At 35.3% G+C, this 23,213-nt stretch overlaps 1 protein-coding gene across 6 annotated transcripts in view; it reads left to right on the forward strand.

The window, feature by feature from the left end:
* Positions 1–23,213, forward strand: part of brm (ATP-dependent helicase brm) — a 677,861-nt gene that overhangs the window by 11,687 nt on the left and 642,961 nt on the right. For all 6 annotated transcript variants that reach the window (XM_090410652.1, XM_090410651.1, XM_090410655.1 and 3 more), the window contains exon 3: positions 14,381–14,993. In XM_090410652.1, the coding sequence (XP_090266778.1) occupies positions 14,381–14,993 (613 nt within the window). The remainder of the gene's footprint in view (positions 1–14,380; positions 14,994–23,213) is intronic.

Below are 23,213 nucleotides of genomic sequence, written 5' to 3' on the forward strand. Positions count from 1 at the left end.
AAGAAAGGATTTAGCTTCATGTTGCAATTGTTAGCTAAGCAGCTAAATAGATTGCAAATAAGTGAAAGAGGAGACTACTTGAGACTTTGTTTGTTGAACATTGAACCTGATATTGAAAAATTAGCAGGATCTCATCGGGCTCAGGATAGCCATTAATGATTGGCTTATTAAATACAGTAAGTTTACATCTTTTTTGAGTAAAACTTAATTTGTAACAAAATCATTAATTTTTAAGTAACTATCAGTTCAAATATCTGATGGTCATTTGGGTTTGCTTAATAATATGTTATAATTATATTATTGAATCATTAACCTAGTGTAAAATTGAGCAGGGGACACTAGGCAAAAAAAAAGTTTAAGAACCACTGATCTAGGATAACATTTTACCTTCTGTTTTCATGTCATCTTTATTTCTCTGATTCCTGTTATAGCACTCTTTTCCCCATTTCTAAGTTTTTCAATAGCCTCATAATACCCATCTAGAAAAAAAAATAAAAAAAGGAATAAAACAGAATGTGAGAATTACAGAGGAATTTCTCTGCTAAGTGTTTCAGGTAAGATTTATAAAAGCATACATGAAAGGAAGTTGAGAAAAATTGTGGAAGAGAAACTTGGAGAAAAACAAGCTGGGTTCAGGCCAAATAGAGGTTGTCTGGATAGATTTTCACTTTAAGATAAATAGTTAAGAAATCATGGGAATATGACAAGGATCTGTACTTAAGTTTTGTAGATCTGGAAAAGGTATACCACAAGGTGCCCAAAGAAAAGTTGTTCAAAACACTACAATTATATGTGGTGACTGGATCATTATACAGAGCAATATAGTCTAATTTGTCATCATCAAATTCCTGCCATGTGCCCTCAAGGGGTGTACAGGATATGATAGTACTACATGAAAAATTTACATGATTACTTACTTCCTGTCTACAATTTTCCTCCAAATCAGTCTGTTACTTGTCAAGACTCCAACATTATCAGATCTTATATTTCTATTGTCTAAGACACTTTTTACTATCAATCCACCTATATCTTGGTCTACCTCTGGTTCTTTTTCCAGCCAACCTGGCAAAGAACATTTGTTTTGCTAATCTTGCATTTCCCATTCTGTTTAAGTGACTATACCACCTGAGATTAGTTCTTCTAGTGCATTCCAGGATGCTGACAATGTCAAGTTCTTTCCTAATATCCTCATTTTTAATATGATATTGCCATTGATACCATCTGTTCATTCCTTTATTCTTTCTCATGATTCTCATATCTGTGGTCTCTAGTCTTTGGTCAAATGTTTTATTTCTTATTCAACTCTCAGATCCATAAGTCAGAATTGGTTTGAACACTGTGTTGTATACAGCTAATTTAGTGTTTTGAATAATTTCTCTCTTATTCCATATAAATTTATTTAGTTTACTTCCTACCATATGAACTTTGTTGATTCCTTTGTCTATTTCCATATTTAATTTACCATCTTCACTGAAAATCATGCCTAACTAGCTGAGATGTTTTACTTGTTCTATAGGTTCTCCATTCACAATGCAATTGATATTTTCAATGTTTCTGTTGAATATTAATTGATATTTTCAGTGTCTTTTTCTTGTTATTGCTAACCTTCATACCATATCTATTTTACTACAACAGTTATTCATTACAGTCAGGGAATCTCACAGACTTATATTAGATTTTATTTAGAAGTATAACATTGTCTGCATAAAGCAAAGAGCTGAGATTAACATCTCCAATTTTGATATCAGGTTTAATACCACTTTCCTTCATCATGTGATTCAGATAGATAACAGAGGGGATAATCTACATCCTTGTCTGACACCAGATTTAACATTAAACCATCTTCCTGTACTTCCTTCAATTCTAACTGCTGACTTACAACTTAAATAAAGACTAAATATTGCTTGATATAATGGCCCATTGACACCATATAACTATAGTGTTTTGAATACCTTCTCTCATGGCACCTTGTCATATGTCTTTTCCAGATCTACAAAACTCAAATAGAGATCTTTGTTTATTTCCATGATTTCTCCACTATTTGTCGTAAAGTGAAGATCTGATCCTGACAGCCTCTATTTGGCCGGAATCCAGCTTGTTTCTCACCTACAATTTGAAGAATTGTAGAAGCTTTTCTTCTACAATTCTTCTCAACCATTTCTCAAGTATAATTGTAAATATCTACCAGGAACACTCAGTAGGGAAATACCTGTGTAATTCTCACATTCAGTTTTATTTCCCTTTTTATATGTGTGTACTATGAGAGCTCTACTCCAATCATCTGGAGTTCATCCCTTTGTCAAGGCCTTCTGAACTATGCAGTGCAGCCACTGTAAGATAATACCTTCATAAAATTGTGGTCACATTTGTGGTCGAATATCATCTGCGAGGGTGGTCTAAAAAGTTCTCAGCCTCGACCATAGATTGCAACACTATTAGCAAGATTTTTTTTTTTTTTTTTCAAAGTTGGTATCTGGCATAAGCATCCACATGAAATTGCAAATCATTCTATCAAGTAGTTTGTTTTATACAGCTGTCTGAAGCAAAAGTGTTGTCTGTATCCCTTGAAATGGATAAAATTGAGTATTGTACGGTTATAAAATTCTTAGTAAAAGAAGGTTTAATTGACTATGTTATTGTTGATAGTGATGTTTTCTCTCTGGTGCAGGACACCAGAGTGTATAGAGGATTTGAAATTGGAAGTGATCACTATTTAGTCTTGAGCAGGATAAAATTGAATTTCATATTGAAAAGAATAACATGTAAGAAAGTTTTAAAGCGAATAAAAGTTGAGCAGCTCTCAGATGTGAACTGTAGACTAAAATACAGAAAGATTATTGAAAAGAAAATGAAAGAGTTTAAGAACAGGAATCAAACCTTGGAGATTCAGTGGCAAACTCTGAAGAAAACATTGATTGATTCTGCCAGAGAGGCATGTGGTGAGGTTGTATGCAAGGATAAAAAAATCACAACTCCCTGGTGGACACAGGAAATTAAAGAGGCAGTGAAGGAAAAGAAGAAAGCATATCCAAAGTTCCTGGCAAATAAGTCAGCTTTTACTCTTACAGAATACAGAGACAAATGTAAGAAAGCTAAACAGTGTGTAAAACTAGCTAAACAAAACTCATGGGAGGACTTTGGCAAGAATATAGAAAATAAATATCAAGAAGGTGGCAAAATATTCTGGAGGTTGTTGAAGAAGCTTAGGAATGGAGGAAAGAGTGCTGTAAAAGGAGTTAGAGATGATAAAGGTGACATGAAAATGGGAGAAAAAGATATCCTTGAAGTATGGAGTAATTACTTTGAAAAACTGCTAAATGAAACAAGCAGTGATGACAGCACAGTGGTAAAAAATACTGACCAGGCATGCAGTCAGGAATATATATCCATACTTTAAGTAGAAAAAGCCATCAAAGGTTTGAAATGTGGAAAGGCAGCAGGAGTAGATGATATTCGATCAGAAATGCTGAAGTATGGTGGTATAAAAGTCTTACAGTGGCTGCACTGCATAGTTCAGAAAGTCTGGACAGAGGGATGAATTCCCGATGATCAGAGTAGAGCTCTCATAGTACCCATATATAAAAAGGGAAATAAAACTGAATGTGAGAATTACAGAGGTATTTCCTTAGTGAGTGTTCCTGGCAAGATCTATGCAAGTATACTTGAGAAATGGTTGAGAAGAATTGTGGAAGAAGAGCTTGGTGAAGAACAAGCTGGATTCAGGCCAAATAGAGGCTGTCAGGATCAGATCTTCACTTTGCGACAAATAGTGGAGAAATCATGGAAATATAACAAAGATCTCTATTTGAGTTTTGTAGATCTGGAAAAGGCATATGACAAGGTGCCAAGAGAGAAGCTATTCAATACGCTACAGTTATATGGTGTCAATGGGGCATTATATCAAGCAATACTCAGTCTTTATTTGAGTTGTAAGTCAGCAGTTAGAATTGAAGGAAGTACAGGAAGATGGTTTAATGTTAAATCTGGTGTGAGACAAGGGTGTATATTATCCCCTCTGTTATTCATTATCTATATGGATCACATTATGAAGGAAAGTGGTATTAAACCTGATATCAAAATTGGAGATGTTAATGTCAGCTCTTTGCTTTATGCGGATGATGTTATACTTCTAAATAAATCTGCTACAAGTCTGCAACCCTGACTAAATTGAATAGCTGTTGTAATAGATATGATATGAAGGTCAGCAATAAAAAGACAAAGACAATGAAAATAGGCAGAATCATTGAAAATGTCAACTGTGTTGTGAATGGAGAACCTGTGGAACAAGTAAAACATTTCAGCTCCTTAGGCACGATTTTTACTGAAGATGGTAAATTAAATATAGAAATAGACAACAGAATCAGCAAAGCTGGTATGGTGGGAAGTCAATTGAATAAATTCATATGGAATAAGAGAGAAATTAGTCGGAACACTAAATTAGCAGAATACAAGACAGTGTTCAAACCAGTTTTAACTTATGGATCTGAGAGCTGGGTCAGAAGTAAAACACTTGACCAAAGATTAGAGACCGCAGATATGAGAGTCCTGAGAAAGATTAGAGGCATGAACAGATGGCATCAATGGCAATATCATATTAAAAATGAGGATATTAGGAATGAACTTGACATTGTCAGCATCCAGGAATGCATTAGCAGAGCTAATCTCAGGTGGTATGGTCACTTAAATGGAATGGGAGAGGAAAGATTAGCAAAACAAGTGTTCTCTGCCAGGTTGGCAGGAAAACGACCCAGAGGAAGACCAAGATATAGGTGGATTGATACGGTACAAAGTGCTTTAGACGATAGAAATATAAGATCTGATAATGTTGGAGTCTTGACAAGTAACAGACTGATTTGGAGGAAAATTGTAGATAGGAAGTTAGTAATGATGTAATTTTTTCATGTAGTACTGTCATATCCTGTACACCCCTTGAGGGTACATGGCAGGAATTTGATGATGATGATGATGATGAAGAAGGTTTAATGCCAAAAGAAATTCATTTGAAGTTCATAAAAGTTTATTGGCACTCTTCTCCTTAGTTTTTGACTATTGAGAAATGGGCTGCCGAGTTTAAAGTAGGCATACTAGCCTTGAAGATGATCCATGTGAGGATGTCCAAAATGTGTAACAACACCAGAAATCATTGATCAAGTGCACAATATGATTTTGGATGACCGGCGAGTCAATCTGTGTGAAATTGCTGAGACTATAGGCATTTCAAAAGAATGTGTAGGATATATTTTGCATGAAGAATTGCAAATGGAAACGCTTTGCACAAGATGGGTGCCGCACTTGCTCACAGCAGATTAAAAATGCACTCGCATGAAAATCTCTGAACAGTGCTTGGAGCATTTTTACAAGAATAAAAACTGATTTTGTGCATCGATTTATTACTATGGATGAGACTTGGATTCACCATTACACATTACAGAATCCAAACAGTGGACAGAAGTCAGTTCCATCAGCAGGAACAGTCATTGCATCGGTGTTTTGGGGTGCTAATAGCATTTTATGTATTAATTATCTTGAAAAGGTTAAAAATAATAACCGGGGAATATTATTCTGATCTTTTAACCAGACTAGATGAAAAAATTCAATGAGAAAAGACTTGGTTTGCAGAAGAAAAATCATCATCAGAACAATGCACATACCCACAAAGGAGTTTTGGCAATGGAAAAATTAAGGGATCTGCACTATGAATTGTTGGGACATTCACCCTATTCTTCAGATTTGGCTCCCTCAGACTTATGTCTCTTCCCAAAACTAAAACTCTTCCTTGCGGTCAGTTTTTTCCTTCAAATCAAGAGGTGTATTTTGCAGATCTTACTGAGAACCACACAGGGACGGGATAATGGCGCTGGAACATTGCTGGAATAAATGTATTAGTCCTAAGGGAGATTATGTTGGAAAATAAAAATAATTGAAATTATAAATTCGTTTTTTCATTGTTAGGCTGAGAACTTTTTGGACTACCCTTGTACTCCTGCTGGCTTTCCACCTTTCAAGCCTTTGATGGCTTTTTCTACTTCAACATATGGATATGAATTCCTGACTGCATCCCTGTTGAGTGTTTTTTACCACTGCTATCACTGCTTGTTTCATTTAGCAGTCTTTCAAAGTAGTTACTCCAGACATCTAGAATATCTTCACTTTTCACGTAACTTTTATTATCTCTGATTCCTTTTACAGTACTCTTTCTTCCATTTCTAAGGTAGCCTCCAGAATATTTTGCCACCTTCGTGATATTTATTTTTCTATGTTCTTACCATAGTTTTCCCATGACTTGTTTTCAACTTTACACAGTGCTTCGCTTTCTTACTTTTTTTTTCTGTATTCTCTAAAGATCACATGCTGATTTACTTGCCAGGAACTTTTGATATGCTTACCTCTTTTCCTTCACTGTCTCTTCAACTTCCTGGATCCATCATGGAGTTCTGATTTTTCTATCCTTACAGACAACCTCACCAAATGACTCTCTGGAGGAATCAATATGTTTTCTTCAGGATTTGCTACTGAATCTCCAAGGTTTAGTTCTTGTTTTCAAACCCCTTCATTTTTTCCTCAATCATGTTTGTGTATTTTAGTCTACAGCTCACATCTGAAAGCTACTACTCAACTTTTATTCACTTTAAAACTTTCTTACATGTTCTTTTCAATATGAAATTCAATTTTATTCTGCTGAAGACTGAATGGTGATCACTTCCACTTTCAAATCCTCTGTATGTTCTGGTGTCCTGCACCAGGGAGAAAACATCGCTATCGACAATAACATAATTTTTCACTCAGCAATTAAAATTAAAGGAAATACAGGAAGGTGGTTTGATGTAAAATCAGGAGTAAGACAAGTATGCACATTAACTTCATCCCTACTCATCATCTATATGGATCACATTATGAAAGAAAGTGGTATCAAGCCTTATATTATAATGCAGATGTTGTACTCCTAATTGTATATTGGGTTTTATCTTTTATCGAAGTGTTAGCAAACAAAGTTTGCGCCTGAAGTACTTTCAGGACTGGGGCAACTCGTGGTAAAGGTGGTATAAGTTCTCATCACTTGCCTTAGTATCTCCCATAATGCAAAGCATATCTACTTGCAGACATGTATAATGCTATGCATTAAGGGAAGGGCCACTACCCAGACCGGTTTCGACCTTTATTGAGGTCTCATCAGTGGGAGCCAGACCCAGACGTGGTGATACTAAGGTGGAAGTGATGGAGAAGTCATATTTACCTATACAAGTTGTCCTTCCCTTAATGCATAGCATTATACATGTCTGCAAGGAGATGTGCTTTACATTATGGGAGATACTAAGGCAAGTGATGAGAACTTATACCACCTTTACCACGAGTTGCCCCAGTCCTGAAAGTTCTTCAGGCGAAAACTTTGTTTGCTAACACTTAGATAAAGGATAAAACCCAATATATAACTAGTGGTATAGCCAAGTGAAAAAACTTCCTTAAACTTATCTCTAATCCAGAGAACTTTAATAATAGGGTGTGATACCCTTTGGCAACTTGTATAGGTAAATATGACTTCTCCATTACTTCCACCTTATTATCACCACCTCTGTGTCTGGCTCCCACTATGAGACCTCAATAAAGGTTGAAACCGGTCTGGGTAGTGGCCTTTCCCTTAATGCACAGCATTATACATGTCCGCAAGGAGATGTGCTTTGCATTATGGGAGATGCTAAGGCAAATGATGAGAACTTATACCACCTTTACCACGAGTTGTCCCAGTCCTGAAAGTACTTCAGGCACAAAATTTGTTTGCTAACACTTAGATAAAGGATAAAACCCAATATATAATTAGTAGCATATCCAAGTGAAAAAACTTCCATAGATGTTGTACTCCTTGTATTGTTTGGCATGAAAATCAGCAATAAAAAGACCAGACTATGAAAATAGGCAGGATCATAGAAAACTTCATTTTGCATTCTAAATGGTGATCCTATAGAACTAGTAAAATATATTAGTTATTTAGACACAGTTTTTAGTGAAAATGGGCAGGTTAAATCTGAAAATAGATAACAAAATAAACAAAGCTGGCATGGTGGGTAGCCAGCTAAATAAATTTATATGGAATAAGAGAGAAATTAGCCAAAACACCAAACTTGCAGTATATGAGACAGCTTTGTAGGCAGTTTCAAGTTATGGATCTGAGATGTTGCTAATCCTGATTTATGCTGGAATGATTATAGTTTCTTCATTAGGTCATTCAAAGAATCATTGAAAGTAAGTGTTGAAGAAATCTTAATCATTATAAAAGGGATATGAAACTACATTAAGATTGATTGTCCTTCACCAAAAACTTGCAAATCTTGGATATTCTATGCATCACATTGCTAGTCATAATATAGTGAGAATTGCGTGTACAACGTAATTGGTATTTCACATATTTTGTATTATTGGTACTATTATCTTGTTTGTTGCATGTAACATGCTTATTCCTTCCTGAAGAAGTTTACTGTAATGCATATGAAACTATTTCAGATAAAAACTATAAAAAAAACTTAGTCAGTCTCCATGGCGACATATATATATATATACTGGAATAATCTTTCAGTATGTTTCTCATCCACAGACGTCCCCAAAACAAAACGTTACCTGCTACTTTGAAACTCATCTCTCTTTAATATCATTTGATTTTAGTATTAATTAATGATTCTTTTTTTGCTTCTATGGTTTATTTTCCCCTTGTCATAAGCCGGCAATAGTGGCTGGCTAATCAGGACTCAAAGAGTAGAGGGAAAAAGAAGCTAGCACAAATTACAGGACCTAGTAGTCTGGAATGGGGGGCTGGGACTCAACTATGTTGCCCATGCTTTTGTATTGTCCAGTATTATTAGCTGGTTTGCCCATGCTAGGGTCAAAATCTTTTCTTTTTTTCTTTTTTTTTTTTCAGTGGGAATTGAAATTCTTGTTAGTCCTGTGTAATAATACACATTTACGCTGGTGTCCATTTACACTAAGGATGAACTGCATTTTTACCTTTATTCAAAAAAATTGCCATGACTACAGCCAAATATGTACATAAATTTATTGCCAGCATACTAATAAATTATATTACACAAAAATTGTTACAGTAGTCCCCCCCCCCTTATCTGTGGGGGATATTTTCCAAGGCACCCCACAGATACCTGGACCCGCAGATAATAAATCCTATATATCCTATTTTTTTTCAATACATACGTACCTATGATAAAGTTTAATTTATAAATTAGGCACAAGTAAGAGATTAACAACAGTAACTAATACTAAAATAGAACAAAAGGGGTGGTTAAGGGTCAAAGCGGTGTAACTGAGAGAAGACCTCCACATAGCAACCGACCAGGGCTTCTGACCTAATGTCCAATCCTCACCTTCTTGTGGTGCACCCTGTTAGGTATCTACCTGGATACTGAATGAATGATGGGCTGGCAATTTGGGATTTAGCCGACCAAATTGTATTCTTATTGGCTTAAACCACAATATTACATGATGGTACAACATGATAGAATTTCATGCCGGCTGGGGTCACTCGGTTAAACAAGGCCTCCATTGTTTGCACCAGGGAACCAGGGTGAACAGCAAAAAGTCAGCTACTGGAAGAAATCCTAAAACACACCCCAACTCAATATCACCAGAATTGAAGATCAGTACGATCAACATAAGAAGCCTGAATGGCAAAGAAATGGAGCTAGCTGAGGAATTCGATAAGTACCAGATCGACATAATAGGAGTGACTGAAACAAAAAAGACCAAAACTGGTGAGCTCTTTCTGAGCAAGAAATACAAAATGTTATATTCAGGCAATGACAATCAAGGAAAAGAAAGAGTAGCCATAGCATTCAACACAAAATACGAGGCTAATCTTCTTGAATGGCAGGCAATTTCAAGTAGAGTGATGTGGACAAATATCAGAATGGGGAACTGGACAATGACTTATTTGTGCCAATGGTCCCACAGAAGGTTCTCCTAAGGTAGAAGTGGAGGAATTTTTTGAGGCTTTAGAAAAAGCAACTGACACAAAGAAAAATGAAACGTTGGTCCTTGTTGGGGATCTAAATAGCAGAGTAGGAAATGATTATCAGCCATACAAAAATATTTTGGGAAAATTTGGAGAAAAGAGCAAAGCTAATAATAATGACAAATACTTGTTGAATTTCTGCTCAGCACATGGACTGGTTATTACTAACACCATGTTCTAACATAAAAATGTGCACAAATTCACATGGAGAGAAGAGGCAAGGAATAAGAAAAGTCTCATTGATTGTATTATTGTTGATAGCGATGTTTTCTCTCTGGTGCAGGACACTAGAATGTACAGAGGATTTGAAATTGGAAGTGATCACCACTTAGTCTTAAGCAGGATAAAATTGAATTTCATATTGAAAAGAAGAATATGTAAGAAAGTTTTAAAACAAATAAAAGTTGAGTGGCTCTCAGATGTAAACTGTATACAAACATTATTGAAGAAAAAATGAAAGAGTTTGAGAACAGGAATCAAACCTTGGAGATTCAGTGGCAAGCTCTGAAGAAAACATTGATTGATTCTGTCAAAGAGGCATGTGGTGAGGTTGTCTACAAGGATAGAAAAATCAGAACTCCCTGGTGAACACAGGAAGTTAAAGACGCAGTGAAGGAAAAGAAGAAAGCATATCAAAAGTTCCTGGCAAATAAGTCAGCTTGTGCTCTTAGAGAACACAGAGACAAATGTGAGAGAGCAAAACACTTTGTAAAACTAGCTAAACAAAAGTCATGGGAAGACTTTGGTAAGAACATAGAAAATAAATATCAAGAAGGTGGCAAGATATTCTGGAGGTTGTTGAAGAAGCTCAGAAATGGAGAAAAGAGTGCTGTAAAAGGAATTAGAGATGATAAAGGTGATATGAAAACTGGAGAAAAAGATATCCTTGAAGTATGGAGTAATTACTTTGAAAAATTGCTAAATGATACTAGCAGTGATGACACCATAGTGATAAAAAACACTGACCAGCATGCAATCAGGAATTCATATCCATGCTTGAAGTAGAAAAAAGCCATCAAAGGCTTAAAATATGGAAAGGCAGCAGGAGTAGATGATATTCGACCAGAAATGCTGAAGTATGGTGTTATATAAAAGTCTTGCAGTGGCTGCACTGCATAGCTCAGAAGGCCTGGACAGAACGATGAATTCATGATGATTGTAGTAGAGCTCTCATAGTACCCATATATAAAAAAGGGAAATAAAACTGATTGTGAGAATTACAGAGGTATTTCTCTACTGAGTGGTCCTGATATGATTTATGCCAGTATACTTGAGAAACAGTTGAGAAGGATTGTGGAAGAGAAGCTTGGTGAGGAACAAGCTGGATTCAGGCCAAATAGAGGCTGTCACGATCAGATATTCACTTTACGACAAATAGTTGAAAAGTCATGGGAATATAGCAAAGATCTGGAAAAAGCATATGACAAGGTACCAAGAAGAGAAGCTGTTCAAAACTTTACAGTCGTATGGTGTCAGTGGATCATTATATCAAATAATACTTAAGTCTTTATTTGAGTTGTAATTCAGCAGTTAGAATTGAAGGAAGTACAGGGAGATGGTTTAATTTTAAATCTGGTGTCAGACAAAGATGTACATTATCACCTCTGTTATTCATTATCTATATGGATCACATTATGAAGGAAAGTGGTATTAAACCTGATATCAAAATTGGAGATGTTAATGTCAGCTCCTTGCTTTATGTGGATGAAGTTATACTTCTAAATAAATCTGCTACAAGTCTGCAAGATTCCCTGACTAAATTGAATAACTGTTGTGATAGATATGGTATGAAGGTCAGCATTAACAAGACAAAGATAATGAAAATAGGCAGTTGCATTGAAAATATCAGCTGCATTGTGAATGGAGGACCTATAGAATAAGTATAACATTTCACTGTGCACCATGTTACATGCACCTAGTTGATATATCTTAGCAAGGTGAGCACTCATTAACTGAACAATCTCATTAGCTTCCAACACTTGAGTACCATCTGCATTCAATAAAGTTATTCTTCCACATTTATTCTTTCTTTTGCTTGCAGCATAACGATTACATTTTTTTGGATTTCCTTTAGCTTGCATGACAAAATTCTTTTCATACTTTGATTTAACTTTTCTCACAATATGCGTTACTTTTCTGGCCTGAGCTTTATATAATTCATAATCCCTCTCACGATATTCTTTTCACATCATTTTCTTGTGGATCTCTTGCTTAATAAGGTTGCACATCCATTTCACTCCCAACTTATTTATTCTTTGAACACTAGGGATACATTCAGATACCATCTCATTTAAACACTTTTTCAAATATTCCCATGCATTACTGACATTTTTCCCATTCAGTAACTGACACAAATGGACCAAATATAGTATTCTCCTAAATTGATCATAATTTCCAGCTTCGTAGTTCAGCATGTAACCAGTTTTAATCGAAGCATCAATACAATTAGATACTTCCCAAGTAAGTACAGCATGATCACTGTCACCAATTGTTGGTAAAATAGCCATATTCTTAACAGAGACCCTTTATGATGCTATATACAAATCCCACACTCTTTGACCTCGAGTTCCTTCTTTCGCATGCTTCTTGAGAAAGTTGTTCTTGCAGCAATTCAATAAATTCCTGTTCTTTCTTATAATGAAATTTCTCTTTTATCCAATCAATGTTTGGAAGATTAAAGTCACCCATAATGGTCATTTGTTTGGTACCCATAAGGCTAAATTGACATTGCATTTCTTCGTCCCCTGCAACTGAGCTGCCAGGTCTGTAGCAATATCCCACCATATATTTCATTCTATTAACCTCCACTTCACACCAGATAGACTCAAACTTACCACTACATGGGACATTCCTACCATTATTGTTTTCTTGTGTTTCCACCCTAACTGGACTTAAGTCATCTGATGTCATTAATAGCACTCCTGCTCCTCTCCTATCTCTTCTGTCCTTCCTAAAAATAGTATACCCATTACACTTGATTCCACTTGCCATATCTGATTCTGATAGCCAGGTTTCACTAATGCCAACAATCTTAGGCCACCTTATATTCAATAAAGCAACGAACTCAACCCCTTTGTTTCTAATGCTCCTGGCATTTGTGTATAGGCATAATAAATTACCACAGCCTATTCTTATAATTAGATATGCAATCTATTTGGTCTTGTTCTAGAACTTTCTCTTTTCCTTCCCCAGACATACTTAAAATGTCCAAATCCAAAGAAGCATATTTTTCCACTCCTTTGCCACATACATAACCATGTTCGAAGAAATTCATATCTTTTATCATGTTTGCATACCATAGCTGAACTTTCACACACATTTTTCCCATTCCTCCCTTGATGATCTAGTTTCCCTGACTCTCTGCATTAGGTCTCATACCAAGAAGTACTTTCTCCAGGCTTCTGATGCTAAATGAATTCAAGTGTAGGCCATCCTTCTTATACAAGCCTTTTCTGCCACCAAACACATCCCACACATCTAAAAACTTGCATCCATATCTTCTACACAGCCTGCACGTGAAATCATTTGCTATCATCGCCCTCCTTCTTAACTCAGTACTGTCATATCTGGGTAGTAATCCTTCAATTTTTACTCTTCCTTTTTCCAACAGACCTTTCATATCTTCTCTCATACTATATTTGTCACTACTTAAATTATTATTACCTACCAGCTCATTTGGTTTTCAAGTATGTGTCATATTTTTAATTTTTGCTCTTGGGAAACTAGAAGTGGTGACTCCCTTGGCAAGCACAAATTTTAAAATTGAGTCACCATACCATATCACCTCTTTTTTCTTAGATTTTAAGTGACTTACCTTGTTGTTATTAATATTTTGATTACCAAGTACAATACTTTCCTGCCTGTTCTTGTTCTGATCCTTCTTATCCTGTAAGTTTAGTCAAACGTTTTTCCACCTTTTCCAATTTCCTGGTCAATTTTCTAATGATTTCTTTTAATCAAGATATTTCTAATGTTAACTAATCCTCAGATAAATTATCATCATCACTGCAGCAGTACTTTTGTTCATCAGGACAAATGCTCTCTTCAGTAGCAACGACTTGAACTTTAGACAATGCCTTGTTACGACAATAATCCAATTCAAAGACATAATGGGATAATAAAGGGGCATTTACACTTTAGATTTTTTTTAAAAAATAAGGATCACAAAATAAAATCAAGGCTAAATTAAAAATTATATTTAAGAAAAATTTTGCATCCTGTTATATGAACTTGTATTATTCTCTTAGCTGCTTTATGCCTTTTATATTATTTATCATACTATGTTTGATATTTTTATTGAAATGTTAATTATTTCTGAATTAATTTTGATGAAGTTTCTATAGAAATTCTAATTTAAAATTTTTCTAGGCCATTAATACCATGGAAGAAAAAGGTATGCAGGAAGATCCTCGCTATGCACAGCTAATGGCAATGGCAAATCGAAGTAAAGCTGTTCCAAGCCCTGGAATTCCTACTCCTCCTGGTGGTGGTCATAGTCCTGGCATGGGACCTCCACCTCCTGGTTCTGGAACCCCAAGTCCAAGCATGGGGCCACCACCACCACCTCAGCAAGTACACAGTGGTCAGACACCTTCAGGCTCTGTCATAAATCCTCAGACTCACCCTCAACCTTCTACATCACCACATCCTTCAGTTGGGGCTGGACCATCTCCACAAGGTCAGCCACAAATGTCTCCTGGTCAGCCTTATTCACAAGGTCATGGTATGGCTCCACCCCCCTCTCCTTCTAATTCTGCAATGGGTTACATGAGTTCATCTCAACCATCTCCTCACTCAAATATGATGATGGGACCTCAACATATTGCCAGTCAAAATCATCCGCAATCTTATTCTGGAACTCCTCCTTATCACCAGCAAGCTACACAGATCTCACATCCCACTCCAACACATATGGGTTCATCTGCAGTGTCCCAAGGAATGGGAGAAATGGGAGATCAGTCCCATCATAACCATACTTCAGGTATGTGCAAATCAATATTTCTATACATGAAGTTTCAAACATGACATTAAAGATTAATGAAATATTTGTATTATACTTATTAGTAGACTTAATTCTTCCCCTATGGACCTTGCAGAATTAGTTAGCATTGCATTCTGTCATAATTTATAACACTGTACGAGCAGCACTTCAGATGCTGAAGTAATCCTGATCCACTTTGCTGGAGTAATCCTAAATAATGTTAAAAGAAATCAGTGTAAATGACCTTTCTGATTCTAAGAAAACAGTTGAAACAGAAATCTGATATACAATAAACTTCATAATGCTCATTTTATGGAACAAGCTATTCCAAAATAATGGATTTTTGATGATTTTGTTTAGTTTGTATATTGGTCATCAGATTCATGTCATTTCTGCTGTATTTTTATACTGTATTTTGGGTTGTTTTAAAATATTGATAGTTTCCTGTTTTTTCTTTTCACAATGATTTGTTTTTAATTTTTTGTTTGAAAAAGTCCATTCTTATATTAGAAATCAGAAAAATTGAACATTTCAGCAATGTTGCCCATAAGTGGAATGATAAATCAGACCTATCCTGATGTCTCTACTAATTACATGAAGTGGATTGCAACTATGTTGCCTTACTTAGGAGAATTTCTTATTGCAACACATTAAAGAATCTACTAAAGTAATCTTCACATGCAATTGTGAAGATTACTTTAGTAGATTCACATGCTATCAGATGAAACTCAATATTGCAATACTTCTCATTCTTCCATATTTTCATAGTTTAAATGACTTAGTTTGAGTTTAAACTGTATTCTTTGCATTAGATATACTTGTAAAAGTACAAGGATAATCATGTAAAAGTACATGATTATCTCTTTTTTGTAAAAGAGATAATCATATCTCTTTTTTGTAAAAGAGATAATCATATCTCTTTTTTGTAAAAGAGATAATCATATCTCTTTTTTGTAAAAGAGATAATCATGAAACTCAATTTTCTGAAGACATGTTTCTTAAAAATGCTGATAATTAACACTCGTAAAAATCATTTTGTCATAGTGTTTTTCAGATTTTAGGTTTTATGTTTCTAATTCTTTTTACAGATTTTATTTCCATAGTGAATGTGATATCAAAAATTTGTAAGCCTTATAGTTACTGATTCTCATTTGATTTGAGCTGATTTCAGAATAAATGCCTATAAGAATAGGCATTTATCCTTAAATTAGTTATTCTTCATACATTAAATTTCAACCAGGATGTCTCTGCACCATCCTGTGGCTACAGTTGCAGTGATCAGTTGATAATGGTATGTCTATAACACTCTGTATGAAATGAGCCCATAGTGCAAAGCTGGCAAGCATAACAAGTTATATGTTGAAATAAAGTATTGCAAAAAGAATGTCTAGTTATGAAAAAAAATTTACCTTAAATTTTTTTTTGCATTTCAAGAAATACTTTTATTACTTGCTGCATATTTTACTGCTGGTATCAGCATAACATCTTCACTAAAAATATAATCAATATTGCTTGTAGAGTCATAACATCTTTAGTTTACTCCCATATATTGTATTTCTCCTATGGGTTTAGGAGATTTTATCTAAACCCATAGGAGAAATAACATTGGGGGATTTTACCATACTTTAAGCATTGAAGAAGGTCATTTGAATAGATCCTTCAGAAAACAACTCTGGAACAAAAATAGCAAAAGAAAAATGGTAACAGCACAATTTTCAAACAAAATATCCAAAACCTGCTTTCATCCCCTTGTCACTCTCCTTTTTAGAACTTTCAGTAATGGCTTCTTGCTCTCCCCCTATTTACTCCCATTCTCTGTAACACCTCATCCACATTAGTCTGGTAATAGCCCCTTAGCAACCTATGTGTGTTAATCATATCTCCTCCTCCTATCTACAAGTCTCTCTACTTCAAATTGCATTTCCTCATTCTTTCTTCATACCCAATGTTCTAGAGACCAGAAATCCACCTTGGTCAACTGTTCCTGGACTCTTTCAAATATCTCTTCATTATTTTGAAATCCACCTTGGTCAACTGTTCCTGGACTCTTTCAAATATCTCTTCATTATTTTGAAAATTAGGGACAAACACTAAACTAGCAGTATACAAGACAGTGTTATGTCAAAGATTAAAGACCACAGATATGTGACTTCTGAGAAAAATTAGGGAGAACAGAGATAGGATCAGTGACAGTTGGAATTTTACATTGTTTGTATTCAGGAATGTGTGAGCAGAGGTAATCTAAGGCAGTATGGTCATTTAAACAGAATGGATGAGTAAATGTTTCAAAGCATACTTTTGATGGCAGGAAGAATACCCAGAGGAAGACAGAGATCTAAGTGAATTGATGTTTAACTTTAACATATTGAAATATAAGATCTCACAGTACTGTAGACATGACAAATAATTAGAGAAACATTGTCAATAGGAAGTTAGTAATAATGTGCACTCTCCATATAGTATTATCATAGTATTCCCCCCCTCCCCCTCCCTTGAAGATTACATATCAGGAATTTGAGATGACAAATTTATTACATATGCTGATGTTTTGCCTGAATTCACACTAGAATTCTGGGAGCATAAAAAGCACTTGTCAGGAAATGAAGTGCTGCAGCCACATTGGAAACAATTTAAAATTGTAGTGGAAATCCAAAGCATTATAGTCCCAGTAAGCAGCCTTTAGGATTCTTTAGGACTAGAGATGAAGTTAGTTTGTTGCCTGATGAGCTGGTTTCAGAATTACTCCTATATTTTAGGAGTAATCAGTGTTACTTATTGAGATTAGATGAGTGCATCGTAGCTACAAACAACTCAAAAATAGCCTTTCAGATTTGTAATAGTTTATTTTCCATTTGACCTGTGTGATGGATTTCCAAAGCATGGTTTGTGACACATGATTTGGCACACTAATGGTATCATAGATACCATGACATAACGTTGAATTATGAACTCTTTCATTTGAAGCAGAACATGATATGCGAACATCTACTGCAGTGTGCAAGGTATACTGTTGTGATGTAACTATGTGTTTCTGCAAATGTGAGTGTTTGAGTTATATTCATGGAAGAAAGTAATAGTTGTCGTGCAGCTCAAAAATGGCAGCATGATTTGAAACTTGAGTATTGGATGCCTCCATCTTGGATATGGTATGCCTTAGCTATTCATGGCCCACAGTGGTTAAAGTATACCCAGAATGGCATACCTTTGTGGATGGAAGGGTGAAGTATCATGAAAGGTTGGATGTTCATGGTGATCAAAGAGTGCATACCTCATATTAACTGTTGATGGACCAAAATAATACATGTGGATAGTACAAAAATGTACTATCACCACACTCTTGCACATATGGAGTTCCTGAACTGAAGACTTACTACACATCCTCTTTCACTAAAGGTCATCATCAGAAGTGGGGTGGGTGCTATGGTATCAACATCATACTGATTGGACACTAGAGGTGTATTAGAAGATTTGCTGCTCAGATAAGTCACACTTTCTGCATAATTCAAGTTGATGGATAAGCGTATAGTGCACACATAAGTCAGTAGACTCAGTGTAATGCTTAGTGCTGTCCAAGCTGGCAGAAGTGTTGTATGATTCCATATTGCATATTGACCAACATTGACAACTTTTAGTCTACTGACATTTTATAAAGACCATGTGCACTCTGCCATATTGCAATTTTGTTCCCAGGTGTAGTCTTCCATGATGATATACACATATCACTGACCCACACTGTAAAGAATTAATTGAAACAACACCTGAAAGACATACCATCTTGAATTTCTTGCAAATGCACCGAATCTTAACTTTACTTGAAATGCATGCTCCTCCATTTAGATACTATGGGATTACCTTGAAGACATTATAGTTAACAGATCCACACTGACATCACTAGACTAGTGGAATTAATGGTCTGACAGGTAGTATAGTACTGGTCTCTTATCCCTGCCAAAGGCAGCCCAGCATGATATTAGACAAGTGATCATAATTTAGTTTTAATGTTGGTATATTTATTAGTTTCTTGGGGCAGATTTTAACAGTTCTTTCTCATCTGCATTTTTTGTTATATATCCCTGAAGGAGTTTATCAGTTTATTATTTCATCATCATTATCAATTAATTATAATTCAATTAATATTTTGCAGCAATTAACATTTCCTATCAGTAACTTTTTTCAAACTGGTCTATTATTTGTCAGATCTCTGATTTGATCAGCTATTACATTTTGATCTTCTTAAGCACTGAACTTCCTCTAGGTGTTTTTCCTGCTATTTTTCCCTAAACACTTGTTTTGCTAATCTTTAATATCTCCCAATTTTTTCTGAGTGGCCATGTCATCTTAGATTATTTCTGCTTACATGTTCCAGAATATCAGCGTTAAGCACTGTCCTCTATACTTCTCTCTTGTTCAGTATACATTTATCTTGCCTTCCACCATACCAGACCTATTATATTTTCTATTTCCATATTTAATTTGCCATCATCATCATCATCACCAAAAATTGTGTTGTTCTAGCTAAAATTTGTAATCTGTTCTCTAACTATGCTATTGAGGTTGACCGCATTTGATTTTTTCCACCTATTTTCTCATAACAAATTTGTGATAGCAATTATTTAATGACTAAGTCTCTTGAAAATTTATAGCAGGATTATATAAATGAGATCATGTTACATTATCTGCATAGAGTAAAAAATCTAAGGGTAAGGCCAGGGCCGGCGCTAGGGGTATAGAGTTAAATGGTTTTAATTTGTCAGCAACTTCCACAGGCCAAGAAGTGACCTTAAGGAGTCTATGGAGTTTTCTAATATGTGAGTTGGTGGGATTGTATTTAATAGGAAGGTAAGTAGCCCGATCTAATAATAGAGCATTAAGCTTATCTCTGTAGTCCGTTTGGTTGAGTACTAGGTGGCGTTTCCCTTATCCACTCTGGCAATTACTATTTCTTTGTTTTTCTTCAATTCTTGCAGAGCTTTATATTCACTATTGGATATGTTGTTTTTTGGTGGTTTTGCTTTGGTGAGAACACAAGCTACATCCAGTCTAATATTGTTGGCGATGTGGTATGGAAGGTGGCGGATCCCGCATTCAATCTGGATCATTATATCCTTGGCCAGTATTTTCCTGAGAGCAATGGCGAAGTTGTGGCCATGTGAAAGCATGATGAATGCTGCAGGCTTCAACGTAACTGAAGAAAGGTTGACTATAGTTTTGGTTCGAAGGTCGAGCTCTTTTTTAATTTCTCAAATTTCTTGATATGTTGAACCCATATTTTTTCAAATTCTTTATCTGCCACAGTGCACGAGACGTCATATAAAATAGACCAAAGCTTGTGATTTAATGTATTGGAAAGCTCTTCTTCAAGCGCCTGAATAGCTTTGTTTGCGTCAGCTAGAACTCGCGTGGCGGCAAGTTGTTCATGTAGCAGAGTGTAGCTGGTGCGGTTATAAATTCAGAGAGCCTTTTGTGAAAAGAACCAGTGCTTGAATTTCACATAATTTGGGATTACCTGATTATCCCGGCAGTGTTTTAGGAAGGTCAGACGATTCAGTTGTCTTTATAACTTCAGCTTCATTTTACCGTATTGGGGCCTTGCGTGCAATGGAATCTCCGTGGATAATCGTAATTCTCGTAGAAAGGCTTATACGCTAATTATAAATAATTATTAATTGACTTAAGGAATTCACAACGTACAGAATATAAATTAAACTTTAATATATATTTCCAATATTTCAGCAACGTCATGTTGCCATTTTCAAAGGAACTTACAATAAAGACATGTGCACGCAGGCACTACATACAGTAAATGAGGACGAAGCAGGAAGCTATCGTTTCTCCTAAAAGTCCTGATGATACCCCTTAGTGGGCTATGTAGGTATTCTTGGTGATTGGGCTGAAGGTCTCCTGATGTATGTCTCCCAAATTTGGAGCAATCTCATGCAACCAAATTTGTTGAGGTTTGGCATGTTTCTTAGGGCTGAGGCTGATTCCATGAAAAGTCTTTCAAATTTGAACTTGCTATGGTATATTATTGTGGCTTTCTTCTTCCGTATTCTGTGGCATGTATCCAGAGAATGGTATGCAAGACCTGAGTGGCTATACTGGTGAAAAAAGCTGTCCTACTTTGGCCAAACAGGCAGGACAGCAAATATCAGAATTTCAGAACACAAGGACTACATCTGTTTTCACCAGTATAGCCACTCTGATCTTGCAGACCATGCTCTGGATACATGCCACAGAATATGGTGGAAGAAAGCCACAATAATACACCGTAGCAAGTTCAAATTTTAAAGACTTTTCATGGAATCAGCCTCAGCCCTAACATGCCAAAAAAACATGCCAAACCTCAACAAATTTGGTTGCATGAGACTGCCCCAAATTTAGGAGACATACATCAGGTGGCCTTCAGCCCAACGGCCAAGAATATCTACATAGTTCGCTAGGGGGCACCATCAGGACTTTTAGGAGAAACGATAGCTTCCTGCTTTGGCCTCATTTACTGTATGTAGTGCCTGCGTGCACGTGTCTTTATTATAAGTTCCTTTGAAAATGGCAACGTGATGTTGCCGAAATATTGGAAATATATATTAAAGTTTAATTTAATTTATATTCTATTGTACGTTGTGAATTCCTTAAATCAATTAATAATACTTGTTCTTGAATAAATCTTAATTAATTTAAGTTTCGAAAACGAACACTCACCGCTTGCTATACTAATAGGGTGTAGTTAATAATATTCTTAAACCAAATGCAAAATTCGGAAAAGATAATTATTCAACACAATATATTTAAGAATATCGAGAGGATTTTCAATTTTGAAGTATCTTTTAAAAAAATATCTGTATAAGATTGTATCTCGTCAAAGAGTTCCATGGCATTTATATCTTTATTGTTACCATCTTTCAAACGAATTTCTAAGTCGTCACAGTTTTTTCTCAATCCTTCGTTATTAATTTGGAAAAGTCTATCTATTCAAAAAACTAAAATTATCAAAGTGAGTTTTAAGTTGTTCAAAACGTTCGTTTAACGAAGTCCATGCAGTATCCAAAAGTGTATAAAATACATTGACTTTAAATATATCTTCTGGTGTTTGGGGCTGTTCATCAGGATGTTTGTATTGAAGCTGACATTTTTCTTCCGTTGTCGAACTTTTAATATAGATTTAAACTCTTTCTCCATCCACGTCTTCACTTGGTTGTTTTGCTATTTCAAGAACTTTTTTATAATTTGTATCTGATCGATATTCTGATATGAATTTTTTTTAATTTCCAATGGATCTTAAGACTAGTGATATATTAATATTTTTATCCTGAAGAGCTTTAGTAACTGGATTTACTCTATTTGTTAAGCAAATCGTGCCAAATTATTAAAGAGCGGATGAATTTATAGGCTTTGATTTTAAGACATAAAACTTGTGCTTCATTTTGAATTTCTTTATTGAAGTTGTCATTATTTAAAAATTCAAAAAGGGCGTCATAAATATCTCCTAATTGATAGCATAGAGGGCGAATTGCTTTAATTTTGCTTTCCCAACGAGGTTCCGATGGCTGTTTAAATATTATATTTGATATAAATTTCAAAAGAATTATCCAACGCTTTGAAGATGATGAAAAATAATTATATATTTCTTATACAGTTGCAAAAAAAACTAATTGTATCTGCATTTACTTTTGCTGTATCGTTGATCATTAAATTGAGAGTGTGCACAGCACATGGAATGTAGAAAGCCGTAGGATTTTTAGTTAAAAGTAAATTTTGAAGCTCATTTTTCTTTCCCTTCATATTTGCTCCATTATCATAACTCTGGCCTCGCATGTCCTCAATAGGAATGTTCCATTTGGTCAGTTTTGCAGTTATTGTCTCGAATAAACCACGGCCTGTAGAATCATCAACACTTTAAAAAATTTTCATTGATTTCGACTATTTTATCATCATCATCATCAAATTCCTGCATGTACCCTCAAGGGGTGTACAGGATATGATAGTACTACGTGAAAAATTTACATCATTACTAACTTCCTATCTACAATTTTCCTCCAGATCAGTCTGTTACTTGTCAAGACTCCAATATTATCAGATCTTATATTTCTGTCATCTAAGGCAGTGCTTCCCAAACTGTGGGCCGTAGGTTTTGTTGAGAGGGGCTGTGAAATAATGAAAACAAATTTAAAATGTTTTAAGACTAAGTATTTTTTTTTATTTTAAAAGAAACTTATTTAACTT

Source organism: Typopeltis vanoorti, chromosome 20 (genome assembly GCF_054136105.1).
Source record: "Typopeltis vanoorti isolate ZY-2024b chromosome 20, IOZ_Tvanoo_1.0, whole genome shotgun sequence".
Classification (NCBI taxonomy): Eukaryota; Metazoa; Arthropoda; class Arachnida; order Uropygi; family Thelyphonidae; genus Typopeltis; species Typopeltis vanoorti.